Source organism: Narcine bancroftii, chromosome 10 (genome assembly GCF_036971445.1).
Source record: "Narcine bancroftii isolate sNarBan1 chromosome 10, sNarBan1.hap1, whole genome shotgun sequence".
Lineage (NCBI taxonomy): Eukaryota > Metazoa > Chordata > Chondrichthyes > Torpediniformes > Narcinidae > Narcine > Narcine bancroftii.
The window spans coordinates 101,657,063-101,673,962 of NC_091478.1; the positions used below are offsets into that span (position 1 = coordinate 101,657,063).

Consider the following 16,900-nt stretch of genomic DNA (forward strand, 5'->3'; position numbering starts at 1 on the left):
ATGAAATGGACAATAAAAACTCACTGCTGACTGCTTTGTCAAGGCAGGAAGTATATAATGTTGTCTTCTTTTTCTCACCAGGCTCAACACAGTCAATGATATCAATGCAGCAGCAAAGAATGGACAGTACAACCTGAAAGAGGCTAAACAAATGCTCAGCTACAGGTAAGGGTGAAACTTAAATTTTTATCCTCAAATATTGTCCTCTGCTGTTCAAGCCCTGCTCATAGTGAGTTCTCCAGAAACAAAAAGCTACAGCGAGTTTGAAACCCTGAATTAAGAAAATGTTGGAAATACTTAGTGAGCCAGGCAGAATCTGTGGAGAGAGAAACAAAGTTAATGTTTCAGGTCAGACAGAGGCCTGACTTGGCTGAGGTACAAGAGGCTTGTTGGTGCCATGCTAATCTTATACAAGCCTGTAAAGCAATCAAGTGTGGGCTATCACATTTAATACCAAAACTACATTGGAATCATTGAGATAAATAACAAAAGGAGGCTATTGGGCCCATTATTACCCGGTTGGATGACTCGGCACCAGTGAGAGGAATTCCATTTCCCAGTTTGAAGCTAAGATGTTATGACGTTCACTCGTCATTTTGATTCAGTTTGCTGAGAGCTTTTTTTTCCTCTATGTTTTTCACTCAGTTTTAAAACCAACCAACATTTGGTGGCTTTTCTTTCTTTCATCCTTTTCTCTATTATTTCATTTTTAGATTTAGTAATAGGCCCTTCTGACCCAGGAGCCCACCACACCCAAATATACTCATTATCTTTCCACTTCCAACTTTCCACTCTCTTTCCACTCCATCCTCATCCACCTCTCCCAAGCATTGACCTATCTGTTAAGGTAATAAATTCTTCCCACTCACTGTGTCTTGACCTCTCATAATTTTATACACCTTGATTAAGTCTCCCTTCTACTTCATCTATTCTGAACAAAAGAAATCTAAACTGGCTAATCCTCCAGCATGCCTGAGCTTTACTAACCAACAGCATCTCCCCCTTAACCTCTGCAGAGTGTTAACACGTTCTTTCTGTAATGTATTACATTGTACTCAGTACTCCAATAGGTGATTTATAACATGTAACATGTCCTCCCTGTCTATATTCTCTGTAAAGTATTATAAATATACCCTCTGAATCTCCTTTTTCCCTCTGTTCTGCTACTTTCCAGGATGATATGCATATGCATTCCTCAGTTCTCCTGATTCCTAATTCTTCTCAATACCCTGTCTTGTATTATAGATTCAGTAATACAGCATTAAAACAGGCCCTTCAGCCCAACTCATCCATGCTCAGCAGGTTGCATGAACTTGTTCTTTTTGCCTGCATTTGGCCCATAACGTTCTCAGTATTTCTTGTCCATGTGCCTGTCTTCGTGTCTTTTGAACATACCTGTTTTCAAGACTTCCTCTAGTGACTCATTCCATTTAATTTTTTTTAAATTTAGACATTCAGCATGGTAACAGGCCATTTTGGCTCACGAGTCTGTGCCACCCAATTTACACTCAATTAACCTACACCCCCTTAACTTATTGCCCCAGAATGTTTTGAATGGTGGGAGGAAACTGGAGCTCCTGGGAAAAACCCACGCAGACACGGGAAGAATGTAAAAACTCCTTACAGACACTGTGGGATTCAAACACCAGTCCTGATCACTGGCGCTGTGAAGGGTTGTGTTAACCACTACACCAACCATGCCAGCCATATACCCTCGATCCTCTGTGCGTAACGGTTTTCTCTCAGATCCCTTTTACACCTTTCCCTTCTCACCCTAAATATATTCTCTCTGTGATCCACACTATCAATGACTCCAAAGACTGAGCGAGAAATGTTAGGCTTTAATACACATTAGATTTCAGCTGGCGCAGTTCTATGTGCTCGAATGAATGGAAGGGGGCAGGGAGGTCGACCTTTATGGCCAGGTCACAGGGGGAGGGGTTACAGGGGATTGAGTCATCAGTGGACGGGCCAGCTACTTATACACAGAGCCGCACAGAACAGCATATATATATCACCACACTCTGCGTTTAGAGCTCCCTACTATGACCATTTACCTTATCTATGCCCCTCATGATCTTTAATGCCTCTATCAGATTATCCCCCAGCGTCCTACGCTCCGAGAAGAAAAACACCATTCAATGAATTCTCTTAAATTGTTTCTTCTCTACAATCGTATTACTTATTCTAATTGAGAATGCATTTCATTTGCCATTTTTATGTCCTCCTAACTTGTCTATAGAAGTCCGCATGATTTCTGAAGACACCATAGTTTTCAGAAGGTGAATCGTGGCTGTCTGATAATAGAATCCACCTTTTCTTATCCTTATGAAAATTGAGAAGAACTTTCTCTGTCAAGAATTGCTCACTCCCTAAGGTGGCGTCATTATTTTGTCCAGTTTAACTCTTGGTTTACCAATTTGGGAATGTTTTTATGACCTTCTTGCACAGAATTACCAGACTACCCAACAATGAATGACGACTCAGCGGAACTCAATCCTGGCTTCACCTTATCTTGATTTATTGGGATTATTTTAGTGATTAAGAATGGAAATATGAAGTGATCTTTCCTTCCCTCGTTGAAGCACAATAAATGAATAGATTATCCCAACAGACATCATTTTAATCCAGTCAATTGTAGATCAAAGATTGAATCTGCTCATTCTTTGTCACCCAGAGGTACTTCCAATAAAAGTTTAGAAAATAGAAATATCAGATCAGGGGAAAGAGGCAGAATTAGTTTTCCAATTTATTTTCATCAGAATTTCCTCCTATTGGCTATAATCTCATCTCAACCAAAGCCAGGTCACAAAAGTTGGGTGCAAGTTTGAATTGTTCTGCACTTTCCCCTGTCAAAAGAAAGTTGCAAATTTGGCGTCAAAAAGGAATGAAAATTCTCAAAAAAAATTCCCACTGAAAAAAGCACACTGTTGGTCTGAGATGAGCCTTAAACCATCCTCCTCCCCCCTCCCCACACTCTGTGGTTTTCTTGTAGGTGGCCCACAGTACGTAAAAGCACACTTTTGGTGTTCTATGGGAAAGCTTGAGAATCTCTAATTTATATGAATTCTTTGAGAGGATTTTAAATTGCCCTCTTGCTTATCCAGTGCCTGAGGGAACCGGCAGAGAGCAGCTCAGTTAACCTCTGACAAGAATGAAGAGAAAGTCTGGTAGAAACAAGGTGAAGGGAAGCTTGAACACTTTGTGCCCTGACATTCCTCTGGGAAGTGTGGTCGGCACATTGTGCCACTTAACTAAATTTGGGAATGCCGTTCATGACAGATCAGGGAGATCATTTCAGGCAATTCTTTTATTCTCTAAGGATGCAGGGGATTGTAGGGTATATAAAAAAGAATGGTTCAAAATTATGCACTTGCTGTCAAGTGCACAAATCTTTCCCACATATAAAAGAAACCGTCCCACCCTGGTCACACGCCTGTCAGTCAGAAGGTACATGAATTTGAAAACATGCACCACCTGATTCAATGGAGAGTTTCTTCCCCAACATTTTGCCTACTGCATGAACCTCTCAAATAATGTCTCCCCTGCACTTATTTAACTAAGGTTTTTCTCTGCATTTTCCCTTTATTATACTACCTGTAGTACTCAATAATAGGTTGATTTTCATGGATACCATGCAAAATATACAATGTTTTTTACCCATGAGAATAAACAATTCAATGAACAATATAAGTAAATGGCCCAGATATAAGTAATTGCCCAGATGGTTAATAATCTAGAGATGGGAAAGGGTTTCACAAATTCCAATGAATCAGAGCAATGGACCACTGTGAACATTTCAAATCCTCCATCATATCCCCTTAACAGAAGTGAGTGATGGAGACAAGGCCCTATTGATACAAAAGCCAAAGTTTGACAGATCAGTTGGGATTTCTGAAAAATCAATAACTCTCTGCATAGAGTGAGTGATTATACCCACTTCAAACCTAAATGCAAAATAACCCCTAGAACTCGAGAGTGTGGAAAAAGATTGTGGGAAAAGGCAAATTCTCACTTCTACATTATTCCCTCTCCCTTACATCCACATTTCACATGAAGCACATTAAAACAGTGAACTGGAATGAAAAGCAAAACAATGGTGGATGCTAGAAATCGGGTATGAAGACAAAAAATGGAACTATTCAACAAGTCAGGCAGCATCTATGTAGAAAGAAACAGAGTGTCATGACACGCACAAATATGTTCTTTAACCCAGCAAGTCCATACCGAGAATTAAACGGCAATTCACGTTACTCCTCCACTCATGCCTTTTTTAATTCTCTTCACTTTTCTTCCCATCCACATACGTAGAGACAATTTACACTGACCGATTAATTTACTAACTGTCTCATGTTTGGGATGTGGGAGGATAAAAAGAGCAGTTGTAGGGAATTAAGACATTCACAGGGACAATGTTGAAACTCTACAGATAGCACTGGAGATCAGAATTGAATTGGGATCACTGAAGCTCTGAGGCAGTGGCTCTAATAGCTGCACCACTGTGCCACCTTTAATTTTTCAGTTCAAGTACCATTCATCAGATGACCCTCCCATTCCTTATGATGAAATTGGTTGCCCAGGCAAACTGCAGGCAATGATTAATGAGGAACCATGAAGAAAGTTATTCATGTGCATCCTGGTTAGAATATATAAACCCCTTCATTAAGCTGCTGTGGAAACAGTACCCACAAATTCTTTTAAAAGTGATTTAGATGGTCGCCTGAAGAGGGAACATTAATGTAGGAAAATACTAAAGCAAAGTTGATGGATGGAATGGAACTACCCATGCCATTCCATTCTATTGCTGGAAAAGTCATTGCCTGAGAAAACTGAGGGATGTGAATGTTGATATTGTAATGCACACACATGCTGGAGAAACTCAGCAGGTCATGCAGCATCCGTAGGTAGTAAAGGGTAAATAACGTTTCAGGCCTGATTGTGGATTTTGCTGTTTCTCTCCAATGGCAAGACTAGAGAATGAATTGGTCAGCTAATGGACAAAGAGATATATTTCAATAGCCCCAAATGTGTTGCATTGTTCATTTTCAATCTCTGTTAAATGCTCTTTTGGGTTTAAAGCTAAAATCTATTTTGATGAATGTCTCTCTTAAAAATTAAACACCTAAATAGGTTTGCAACCCACACCACTTTTACTGATCATAAATCTTACTCCTAATATCTTACTGACATTGGTTCATTGGGGTGTATTTTGAGCAAAGTAGGACAAATAGAATTACTGCACATTGTTGCTTTAATTTCATTATAATTTTGCTTCAGAATTGTAAAATAATTCTTTGCCATGGATCCAGTCCATTGTGTAGTTCAGAGGAATATGATAGACTCTTACACTCTCCAAGGTAAAGGTTTAATTATTGTCTACATTTAGAATGTAACATACATGAAATTCTTTAACTTGTGTCTACCGAAAGAAAGACATAGAGTCGTCACTTTGTCCAGCGCCCCTCACAGAAATGATGCCCCAGCAAGGGAAGAACTCACGACCCCTGGTTTACAAAACCAGTGCTCTAACCACTGAGAGCCTCTCCCTTTCCCTATGTTCAATCAATGAGCTTTTAGACTTTTCAGATCCAGATTTATTGTCAGAGTGCTTGCATGACATCACATACAAACCTGAGATTCATTTTCCTGCTGGCAAGGCAGAATTACCACTTATTGCCAGTGCAAAAAAACAACTGTACACATTTAACGTCATTTTACTTTGAACTGCTAGTAATTACTTTCCATTTATTGGCATTTTGTCAAAAGTCACCACCAGGTTCAGGAATAGCTGCTACCGCTCCACCATCAGACTCCTTTTAACAACAAACTCAACCAGGAACTTGTTCAAGGATGTGCACTGTGTTAATTCTTTCTTCTCACTGTTTTGCACAGTCAGTTTGTTTACATCTCTTTACATTGTACATTGTATACAGTTGTTTTTTTGCACTGCCAATTAGTGGTAATTCTACCTCGCCCGCAGGAAAATTAACTTCATGTGATGTCATGTAAGCACTCTGACAATAAATGTGAATCTGAAAAGGCTACAAGCTCATTGATTGAACATAAAGGTAGAATTCTATTCTAATATTCAGAAGACTTCAATTGATCAATCTGTACATCACTCATAGAATCGATAAAATTTGCAATTTCGTAAGAGGCATTGAGTCAATGTTGGCCAACAATGTGAATTTCTGTCTATTGCCAATTTCCAGTTCGGTAAATAAAAGCACATGAAGGGGCGGCACAGTTGGCGTAACGGATCATGCAGTGCTGTTACAGCGCCCGCGATCGAGTCCAGGGTTTGAATCCCGTGTTTGCGTGGGTTTTCCCCAGGGTTTCAGTTTCCTCCCACCATTCAAAATGTACTGGGAGTATGTATGTTAATTGGGTGTAATTGGGTGGCATGGGCTCATGGGCCAAAATGGCCTGTTACCATCCTGTATGTCTACATTTAAAATTTAAAAGCTTGCATCTCCTATCCTTCATGCAATAAGATTCAGATCCCCATTATCTTCTGACTGAAACAAAATTTCCCCCACTCCCAAATAAATGTTTTACCAACTATCTAAAAATCTATGCCATCTATAGTTCTTGACATATCCTTTGTAATCTAACCAGGACTCTCATAACTTTAAAATACTCAATGATTTTTTCCTTTGGCTTCCCCATTTTCAATTCTCCAGGCAACATAAATTTCTCCTATACCCTCTCTCATTCTGTCACAACCTTGCTTGATGTGGTTCATTCGTAGCTTCAGTTAATTTGTTTTGAAGACAGAAAGTAATGTTGATGCACTCATTTACATAAACAATAGGTGCAGGAATAGGCTATTCAGCCCTTCGAGTCTGGACCATAGGCACTTGTGCTTAAATCTTAGCCACACCCTTCATGGGTAAAAACAAAAGTGCCTAGATTTAAGGAGGTAGAAATTTTAAGAGGGGAATCGTCTCCAAAATTAACAGCATTTTATGGTCTGGATTCCTCCCCCTGTTATTCTTCAGTATTTATCCTAATGCCTTCCAGTTCTTTGCTTATACCTTGAAGAAGGCCTCAGGTCTAAAACGTCGGAAATATAGCTTTACATCCTATGGATGCTGCGAGATTGGCTGAGTTCCTCCAGCATTTCTGAGTTTTTCCTACAATCACAGCATCTGCAGACTTTCATGAGACACTTAAATTGGAAAGACACAGAAAATACAGCCCTAATACAGGCAAATGAGGGTGGGGGGGGGGGGGTGGTGGAGAGGTGAAATAATCCAAACATCTTCATTGTAACCAGGGCTAATAACATTACACAAGGTCAGGAAGTTACAATTTTGGACAGTGCCCTTGACCAGACAAGTTGTGAGAGGAAATGGGCCAGAGTTTCCATTCCAGATTGAGAGTGAATCAGTGGCAAAGCTGGTGAAGGGTTTGCTGCACATCACCAGAGGCCTGGGTGCAATCCTGTCAATATGGAGTTTACCCACTCTTCCTGTGACTCTATGGGCTTCCTCCAGATGCTCCGGTTTTCCTCCCACTTTCCACAGACTTACGTGCTGGTAGTTTAACGGGCTCCTCCCCTCTCTGCTCAACAACCCCTCCCTGCTCAAAACCCCCCCCCCCCCCAACCTCACTCCCCCACTCCTGTCGACGTGATCTCTTGGGTTCTTTGTCTGAAGAGGGCACACAAAATCATCGAGGACCCCTTCCACCCCACACACAACATTCATCAGTTGATCCTGTTGGGAAGGAGATAGAGGAGGATCAGAGCCAGCACCACCAGGCTGAGGAACAGCCTCTTCCCACCAGCAGTGAGAACGCTGAACGACCACAGGAACTGCTCACACAAACCATCCGAGACTCATATTTATGAACCAACATTTATTTATTTGTACATATGAATACTCGTCCTGCAGGTGTATTGTTTGTCTATATGTGTGTTATCTCTGGTTATGTATCTGCATGAATTGAACTGATGACTAAGAGAACATTGTTTCATTGGGTTGTACTTGTGTAATCAGGTGACAATAAACTTGACAAATAGTTGAATATGGAAAGAGGATGAGATAGTGATGCAGAATTAGCGTGAATGGGTGGTCGATGGTCGCATGCAGTCAGTGAGCCAAATGGCCTTTTACCATACTGTATCACTACCTGGCTCTGCTGGAAAATGCAAGCAATCCAAAAATGGGATCTCAACACACTACTTTTTACATCTCTAACTTGGGTTGGCTGCGGTGACTGTGAGACCCTCAGCTGAAAAAATGTAAAGGTTTATTTGTATTTGATGTATGCGCACACGCACACACACAAACACAGCAAAAAGGTTGAAATTCCGAATGGTTAGCAAGGCACTACCATCCCCCTCGGCTCTGAGGCACTGAGGCAAATGGTAACACCCTGATTTATGATTCCGGTCATAACCTGTCAATTCAGCATAGAGCGGGAATTAGCAAGTAATCTCTTTGAAGGGTTAACTTCCATTAGCTGGATAACAGGCTCATTGCATTGTCTTCTTTGTGTGTTTTTGCTGAAATGATTTTCGCCTGACCACAGTTAATGGTCGACAATAGCTTCTAAAGAGGCATTCACCAGATTTAAACCTGCTAAAAATTCACTTCATCCGAGTCTGCCACTATTCACTTCCTCAGAGACAGATGGATGATGGTCACAACAGGTTTATATGTTGCACACCATTAGCTATCCTCCTTCAATATTCAGCAAATAGTGGCAAGATTCTCTATCACTTGGACATCCATAACACCCCGACAGGTTTATAACTGCTCTGCTTGAAAAGAACACATTTCCCTGTCTCCAGTTCATAGCTAATACAGGCTTTCAGCTAGAATTTAAAAATCATTCTTCACAATGAATGTCAGGTTGAAGTTACATGCCACTTTTTACGTCTCTAACTTGACTATCCAAATGGGGTGGCTGCAGGGATTCTGAGACGCTCAGCTGATAAAATGTAAAGGTTTATTTGTATTTAATGGACGCGCGCACACACACAGACAACCAAATAAATAAATATTGTTTCATAGATGGTTAGTGTGAGCAGTTCCTTTGCTCGTTCAGCCGTGGGAGGAAGCTGTTCCTCAGCCTGGTGGTGCTGCACTCTTCCCCGATGGGAGCAGCTGAAAGGTGCTGCATGTGGGGGTGGAAGGAGATGCCCAATGATTTGTTGTTCCCTCTTCAGAAGATTCCTGTAGATCACGTTAATGGGGGGAGCGAGACGCTAGTAATCCTCTCCGCCACTCTTCTGATCCTGTGGATTGACCTCAGCCCATTTCTTTGCAGCATCTGTATCACACCATGATGTAGCTGGCCAGGACGCTTTTGATAGAGCTCCTGTAGAAGTTTGACATGATGGAGGTCAGAATCCTTGCCCGCTTAATACATGCCCTATGGAGGAACAGTGGGAAATTGGAATGCTAAGACTGGGTAAAGTGCCAAGGGAGTTGGTAGAAGTGAAAGATAGATGTTGCCATAGAAAGGCCTGTTTCCATTCTGTAAGTCAGTGTAATTCTCTGAGTCTGCCATCCCAACGCTTGGATAGAGTTTTCTGTTTTCCTGCTATTCACCTTGCCATTTCCCACTCATTCACAACTTCATGTTGGGGAGATGAGAAGTCCAAAGGCTCTGTGCGCTCAGAGGGAATGGTCAGAGAAGTGGGTGGGTGTGGGGTGGTCAGGTGGTAAAGGGAAGGGGTTTCGGTCTGGATTCACTTGTTAGGTTTCAAACCTTTGCCACCTAAGGTAGGTGCCCTTGCCAGAGGGCCCTGTCCACACTGGGCCAGCCATTATCAGGCCTCTTGAAGCATTAACATCTGATTGTATATATACAGCCCGACAAAACAATGTCTCTCAGACAATGGTGCACACACAAAACACAGTACATAATGATCACATAAATAATCAGAATGAATATATATAAAACATTTGGGATGATTTTCATGGTGAGATCAGTATTTGGATGTTCCAGATACAGATTATCTGTGTATACTCAAAAGAGTGCAGAAAAAGTGGAGCCATTAGTACAGCCAATTCCTCCCAATGCCAGACCCAGAATCAATGCTGACCTTGGATGCTGTATATGAGGAGCTTGGACGTTAATTTTTCATTTTGTTTTAATGATAAAACACATCGTGTTGTGGATGCATCATGAGACGCTGCTTTGTTTGGCTGTACATATCAGATAAGAATGAACTTTGAGGTGATTCTGGCTGCTAAAACCTATGTCACCCAATTAACCTACCAACTCTATGTTTTTGGAGGGTGGGAGAAAACCAGAGCGCCCAGAGAAAACCCACGCAGATCACGGGGAGGAGGTACAAACTATTTACAGGCAGTTCCGGATTTGAACCTGGGCTGCCGCCATTGCTATAGTGTTGCACTAACCATGTCGCCCAAACTTTCTGTCTGCGATTGCACAAGTTTCTCCTAGTTGTTCCGGTGTCTTCCTACATCTCAAAGACATGTAGGTTATTAGGATAATTGGCCACTATAAATTTCCCTGAGTGTGTAGGTGAGTCCGAGTTAGTGGGAATACGAGGATACTTAAAAAATGAAATGAGTGTAGGATTAGTGCAATTGGGTGGCTGATGGTTGGCATGGACATATTGGGCTGAAAGGTCTGTTTCTGTGCTGTATCTCCACATAACCCTCACGAAAATTGAAACCAACATAATCCCTGAATTCTATAATATCAATGAAATATTTAAACATTCACACCAATAGCATTTGGCATCTACTAATCAGCTGGGGCACACTTCAGCTCTTCCCCAGTTTTTGGAATTCAGATCAAGATGCTGCTTTAAAAATTGTTTAAATTTTGCCTGTCTCACCTCAGGTGATGCAACTTTTCTCTGAGAATCTGTATTTGTTATTAGGTATAGAGTGAACCGAGTTCAACCTGCTTTCACCCATTTAGGCATTGCCACACAACGGGCCATCAAATAATGGCAGGGAAACGCCCAGTGAGTGTGTAAAGAGCTGCTTTCTCCCATAGAGCGAGGTGTGGGTAGATCTCCCTTACCTTAGCTCTGACATTTTATTTATCTTCAGTAAAGAGATATTGCAATGGCAGCTAAAACCTTACTAATAGCTTCAAAGATGTCACAGGATTTGTTCACAAATCTGACATCTAATCTGTATCATCTTCAACAGACAAATCGTTGGATGCCAAAGAAAAAGAATCAACAGATTGAAAGGGTTCAGATGGGAAAGAACATTAGGGCGATTCATAATTGCTTTGTCATACACCAGTCACAATTAGCAAATATAATCCAAAGGAATTCAAACATTATTCTTTTCCAATGGTTCTCTTCCAGTATACAGACTTGTTTCAATATTATTAATGCGCTCTAAATCAAGTACAATTGCCTTGTTGGGGAATACAAGCTGAATTAACAGACTTTTGGCTATGGTTAAAATTTTTCCAAGGCAGTGCATTTAATATCCATGTCCTCTGCTGTTAAATTATCCATTTTTCCTCTATGTCATACAGTCAAAACACGCATGAAAATAAGGACACAAAATCACAAGGAAATCAAGTTTATCATTTTAAAAAGGGGCATCATCACGTTACCTTGCGACCAACTGGGTTTGCTTTAATACTGGAGCTTGCGGTGAAAACTCATATTTTAACTTGAATATTGTACAATTTTACTCCAATATCAGATCTGTTTTAGTGACCTAGAAAGATACAGCACAGAAATTGACCCACTTCAGGCCCAATCAAATCCAACCTGACATACCAAGTATCATGTCCAATTGTAAATTATGATTCGTAGTGTGGGATAAAACTTGTTCTGAACTTCGTCACAAACCCCCTCTGAATTTAGATAACATCAAAACATTCAAACTTGTTTTAAATAAAATGATGCACATAGCCCACTGTATCCTCAATCTCATTTTCAAATCCCTTTGGCCATCCCACTATCTCCATCAGCTTCACTGCAAATCAACCTGCTGCTGAACATGTGGACTTCACTGTTTGCATCCCCAGCCTCTACTTCAGATCAGACTAATCTATGCCAACTAACTCACACTGGTTAGTTACTTTGTTCCGTGTCTGACAGCAACCAGATTGATTTTTTTCTTCAAACTTACCTTCTTTTTGTCCCTCATACCACTATAACTTTCTCCAGAGAGAGATATTAATACCACTTTAATTCTGGCCTAAAAGAGCTCCCCCATTTTAATCACTCTACAGTAGAACACTTTGCTTTCAGCTAGTTCTGGAATTTCATCTCAAACTGATTCTTCTGACCTCTTTTAATCCCTCTTACAATCTGACCAAGCAGTGCTCAAACTCACAGGTGGATGGGAACACCTCAATCAATTGATTCTTCTCCAGATCCTGACTTCAATGTGCACCACTGGCATTTCTTCTTGGTAGGGTCCAGATCGTGGTACTCCATCTGTACAACCATGTGGAAGTACCTTTGTTAAAGAGGCTGAAGAGGTTCAACAATGAGGCTTACCACCAATTCCCAAGGACATTTAGAGTTGGGCAATACTTAGTTCTTGCCAACAAAGAGTACAACTGAAAACATAAGCCCCTTGAAATCCACTCTGGTTACCTGTCCTAATAGGTTTTTATATGGCTTGGGAGATAATTTTGTCCAATTGTTTCTATGTTGCATTGTGGATAATGTCCAACTAAAAGAGCATCATAAAAAAAGGAATAATTGCTTACCCCATCAAGCCCATGGCTGATCTGATCTTGGCCTCACCTGATCCCCAGAACCCTTGGTACCTCTGTAGAATAAAGGCCTACTGATCTAAACTTTGAATGATAATTCTCCAGGTTGGAAACTCCAGAAGATTCACAAACCCCTCGAGAGAGCAATTCCTCCTTGTCTCCAATCTGAATCGGAAATAAATGGATGCCATTGTTCTGGTTTCCTCAGGAGGGATTATGTTCTCAGTCCCTTCCTAATCTTATTTTTCAGTAAACTTCAATCAGCAACTCCAACCAGTTCCACTATTCCTCATAGGCACACTCTTTTACACCACAAATCAACATTTTATGCAAGTATATTCCCTCCTTAAATAAGAATGAAGGGTCATTGCAAATGTTATGTTATTGTAGTAAAGTATCATAGTAAATGTTAAGAAAGGATCTTCACAGGTTGATCACTCTTTTATCTTCCATTGTTTCTTTTTCTGCAGAAAACATGATGCTGGAATGCTGATTGCTTAGATTGGAACTATCCCTGCGGCACAGAGACCGCTATAAAGCACAAAACCTCAGACAGAAAGAATAAGCAACGAGAAAGACAACATCTCAGCAACGTTCTCAAGACTCCTTTGGCTAGTTTAGTTTTATCCTGGTTCAATTGTTTTTTAAGAGAGAACAGAAAAGAACCAATGAAGATGACTATTCGTTCAGGTCTCTCTCGCTCACACACACACACACACACACACACAGACAGACAGACAGACAGACAGACAGACACACACACACACACACACAGACTCTGTCTCTCTCTCTCAATTTATACATGTAAAATGCACGCATGATGTTTGATTAAAAGACCTTGATCGTATTTAACAATGAAATCACAAGACTGACAAGATGCTGGCATTTACTTATTAGAACAAAGCAAGAAAAACTGAGCAAAGAAAAGGAACCTTAAAAAAAAACTTTGCACATCGGCGAAGCAGTCTTAATCTGTGAATGAAGACCGAGCTGAGGGAATCACTGACCCTCCTTGATCTCAGTCCCACAGTTGCCGATGGCACCCTCTGTATATACTTAGGCTTCTTTGATATATTCACATATCTCAACAGTGCTTCCGATTCTCACAGTAATTGTGATTGACGTTAGATTACGGGTAGTCACAAAGGGAGACTCTGAGGCCACCCTATTAGTTATTGGATTCCAAACAGGTCAAGGTAAATGAGAGTTGGTCCAGCCCACTGGACTTTGCATTGCTAGCACATCAATACAGAGATGACTGTAGGTTTTCAAAGAAATTGTGTTGATTTTTTAAAAAGAACATTTCAATCTCAATGAAGGAAAAATTGATGAACAGCAATCATTTACAATGAGGGTTTGTTATGGAATTTAGATGCCAGTATTTGTTCTGGGCTTTAAAACCCTCTCTAAAAAAAAGGATCAACTGGCACATTGAAATCCAACAGCTTACCAGCAATGTTCCCTCTAATTTTTAGAAGTCAGTGGGCGCAAAAATCTTACGTTGCGCCTTTTTTTTCTATGACGAAAGTATGTGCGCACTGAATGCTTGTGGAACTGGACCCTTGAAATTGTTTTAAGATCATTTTGGCACAGCCTCTCTCTCATGGCGAAGAAAACTGTATTGGCATATGATTAACTACTTGTTTAACCAACTAACGAGTTAACAGAAACAGTTAGCTCAGAGATTATTTTCAATAAGTATAATTATTAATGACTACATTAGTTTAGGGCACACCCTTTTGTGCGCACATCACTTTCCTTTGTGCACCGGGTGCAAAACGTGTGCGGGCGCACACGTGCACAGCTTAGAGGGAACAGTGCTCACCAGCCAGGAACATCACTTTTTAAAAGGTTCTGCTTTGCCGGTCCAAGGTTGCATTTTAGCATCAACAGGACTCAATCTCTCCTACCAGTCTGATTTAAACGAACAATAGCATTGCCGGTGGCAATCGATTGAGTGCATTTAGCATTTATCGGAGTGGAAAATAGAAAATGGTGGAAATGCTTACAAGTCAGGCAACATTGTGGAGGCAGAAACAGAATTTATATTTCAACCCTTTCAGCGCAACTCTTATAACCTTGCATTCATTTTGACGCTAGGCTATTGACCTGAAATACCAATTCTGTTTCGAGCTGTCTCTTTTTCTCTGTATGGGGCGCTGCTTGACTTGCATCATTTTGCGCCATCATTTTCTGTTTTTATCTCAGAATCCCTGCATCGGCAGTATTTTGCTCTTGACACCCTTTACAACAGCCATTCTCAATGGGGGGGGGGAGGGGGGGCACAGCACATTTAAAGGGGAGGGGAACACCGACTGAAATCATACATTTTTTTGTATTTTATGTAGTTGGTAGGAGAGAAATATGGAAGAAATATGCTTCATAAACTTTGAGCAGAGTCTGAAAGGGGCCATCGCCAAAGAAAGATTGAGAATGGCTGCTTTAGAAGCTCGATGGCATCTGCACTTGACACCCCCCCCCCAACCAATGGCACTGCTGAATAGGAGACTCAATGAATGGTTGAATCCTTTTATAGATGAGGGTTTTGGGTGTTGCTTGTAACTGCAATAAGTAGAAAGGATTGCAGCTCTGTGATCAGGGTTTTTTTTCCATTATTTAAGTCCCAACTATGACTTATTAAAAAGGAGTTGCTTCTTTCTTTAGGTCTTTGATGGACCATTACCTTATGCACCACTCTGTGCGGTGATGTTGGGAAGCTTCAACGTGTGAAAGGGAAGGGTAGATTAGAGACGGAGAAAAGCAAATGCATCTGAATTACCCCCTCGTGACTAAATCTCCAACTGATTCATGAGAGACTAGGGGTGATCCAGAGTTCAAAAGCGCATAGAGACTGATCCCTCCGAATGTGAATGGGATGATAACTGGAACTAAGTGAATGCCTCACCTGGAGCAATAAAGGCGTAGAATGAATGGGAACTAAATGGTTTGGTTCAATAGGGAAATTTAAACTTTACTTGCAACATAACCTCAGAAGACCTGGATTAAGGAAGTGGCTTCTTTATAATCATCAACATTCTGAGGAGAGACCAGTAACAACTTTCACATACATAGTGTACATAAGTGAAATTAGTTTCTATTACTGTTTCAAATATTATAAAGAATTATTCATTAGTAACAATCATTAGTAATGAGGCTCAATAGCAGACTGTTTTAAGGATTATATGTCTTCTGAGTTTGCAAAATCTGTTAATTTCTTCAACAGAGCACAGATGGATTTGAGCCAAGTTCTTCAAAGGGTTAAACTTTATTTGTGGTGCAATCAATCTTGTATGTTTGTAATACAGGCAAGGAACAGGAGAATGATATAAAGAGAGAGAGAGAGAGAAAGAAAATAATAAAAGGTGGGATTTGCCTGTTGAAAAGTTCTTGACGTCACAGCTTCAGAAACAGGGCTGAATGCTACACAGAGTGGCTCCCAGCTCTCTCTTCGATCAGCCTCTCACTCAGATCCCACAAGGCAGAAGCTGATGTTTCATCCTGGGCAGCCTGTGACGGCTGGCACCGACAGCAGTTGTTGAAGTACATCCCGCCCAGACCCTCCAGCTCTGGAGCGATGGCACAGTAAACGTTGGTGGCTGCTCCCTGTTGCTGGAAAAGAATACAAAATGAAAGATAAATATCCATTAAAACAATTACAATAATTAAGACTTAAACACATTGAATAATGAAAATTTGTTTTATCTCCCTCTATACAACGTGACTGGAAACTTTAATGTTCAATCTATTCCTACAGTATTGAAGCTTTTAAAAACACTCTATCAAAAAAAAACCTCAGCTCAATCTAATGAAGCACAATCATAAAAATGGCAGGTGTAATGACGTGCCAAATCTCTCCATTACCCCTTTCATAATTCTGATTTGATGGTGCAAAAGTCTATTGATGATTCCTGGCAAATGCATTGTCTGAAAGGTATGTGAATCCTTCAAATGATTGAGCAATTATACACCGCATGGGTTCCAGAGCATAACCCTTCTATACTTTATCATACACAGAAATCACTGAGTGTGCTGGGCAATAAGCATGATTAGGTTCTTTACCTCAGGTGATAGGCTTTAATGAAATGATGGCACTGCAATAAGAGATATAACTAATTCTGTTTGTGCTTTTTTTCCCTCAAATGAATGGTAATGCTGTTGAACAAAGGTCTTTTTTTTTGGTACAGCTTTTGTTGAACAAGGATACATTGCAGCT

The 16,900-nt window shown here is 40.7% G+C and overlaps 2 protein-coding genes across 40 annotated transcripts in view; one reads left to right on the plus strand and one right to left on the minus strand.

Annotated features, from left to right (window-relative positions):
• Nucleotides 1-13,547, plus strand: part of LOC138745038 (transcription factor Maf-like) — a 374,863-nt gene extending 361,316 nt beyond the window's left edge. For 31 of the 32 annotated variants that reach the window (XR_011345926.1, XR_011345943.1, XR_011345929.1 and 28 more), the window contains one exon: nt 82-165. Coding sequence is in view for 1 of the 32 variants with exons in the window: in XM_069902099.1 (XP_069758200.1) it covers nt 82-165; nt 13,158-13,188 (115 nt within the window). In the remaining 31 variants the exon portion in view is untranslated. Of the gene's footprint in view, nt 1-81; nt 166-13,157 lie in introns of those variants that run through there. The other variant, XM_069902099.1, reaches the window with a different exon arrangement.
• Nucleotides 13,548-15,689: 2,142 nt separating this feature from the next.
• Nucleotides 15,690-16,900, minus strand: part of wwox (WW domain containing oxidoreductase) — an 877,584-nt gene continuing 876,373 nt past the window's right edge. For 6 of the 8 annotated variants that reach the window (XM_069902091.1, XM_069902085.1, XM_069902084.1 and 3 more), the window contains one exon: nt 15,690-16,296. In XM_069902091.1, the coding sequence (XP_069758192.1) occupies nt 16,108-16,296 (189 nt within the window). In that variant the 3' untranslated portion in view covers nt 15,690-16,107. The remainder of the gene's footprint in view (nt 16,297-16,900) is intronic. The other 2 variants (XM_069902088.1, XM_069902090.1) reach the window with 2 other exon arrangements.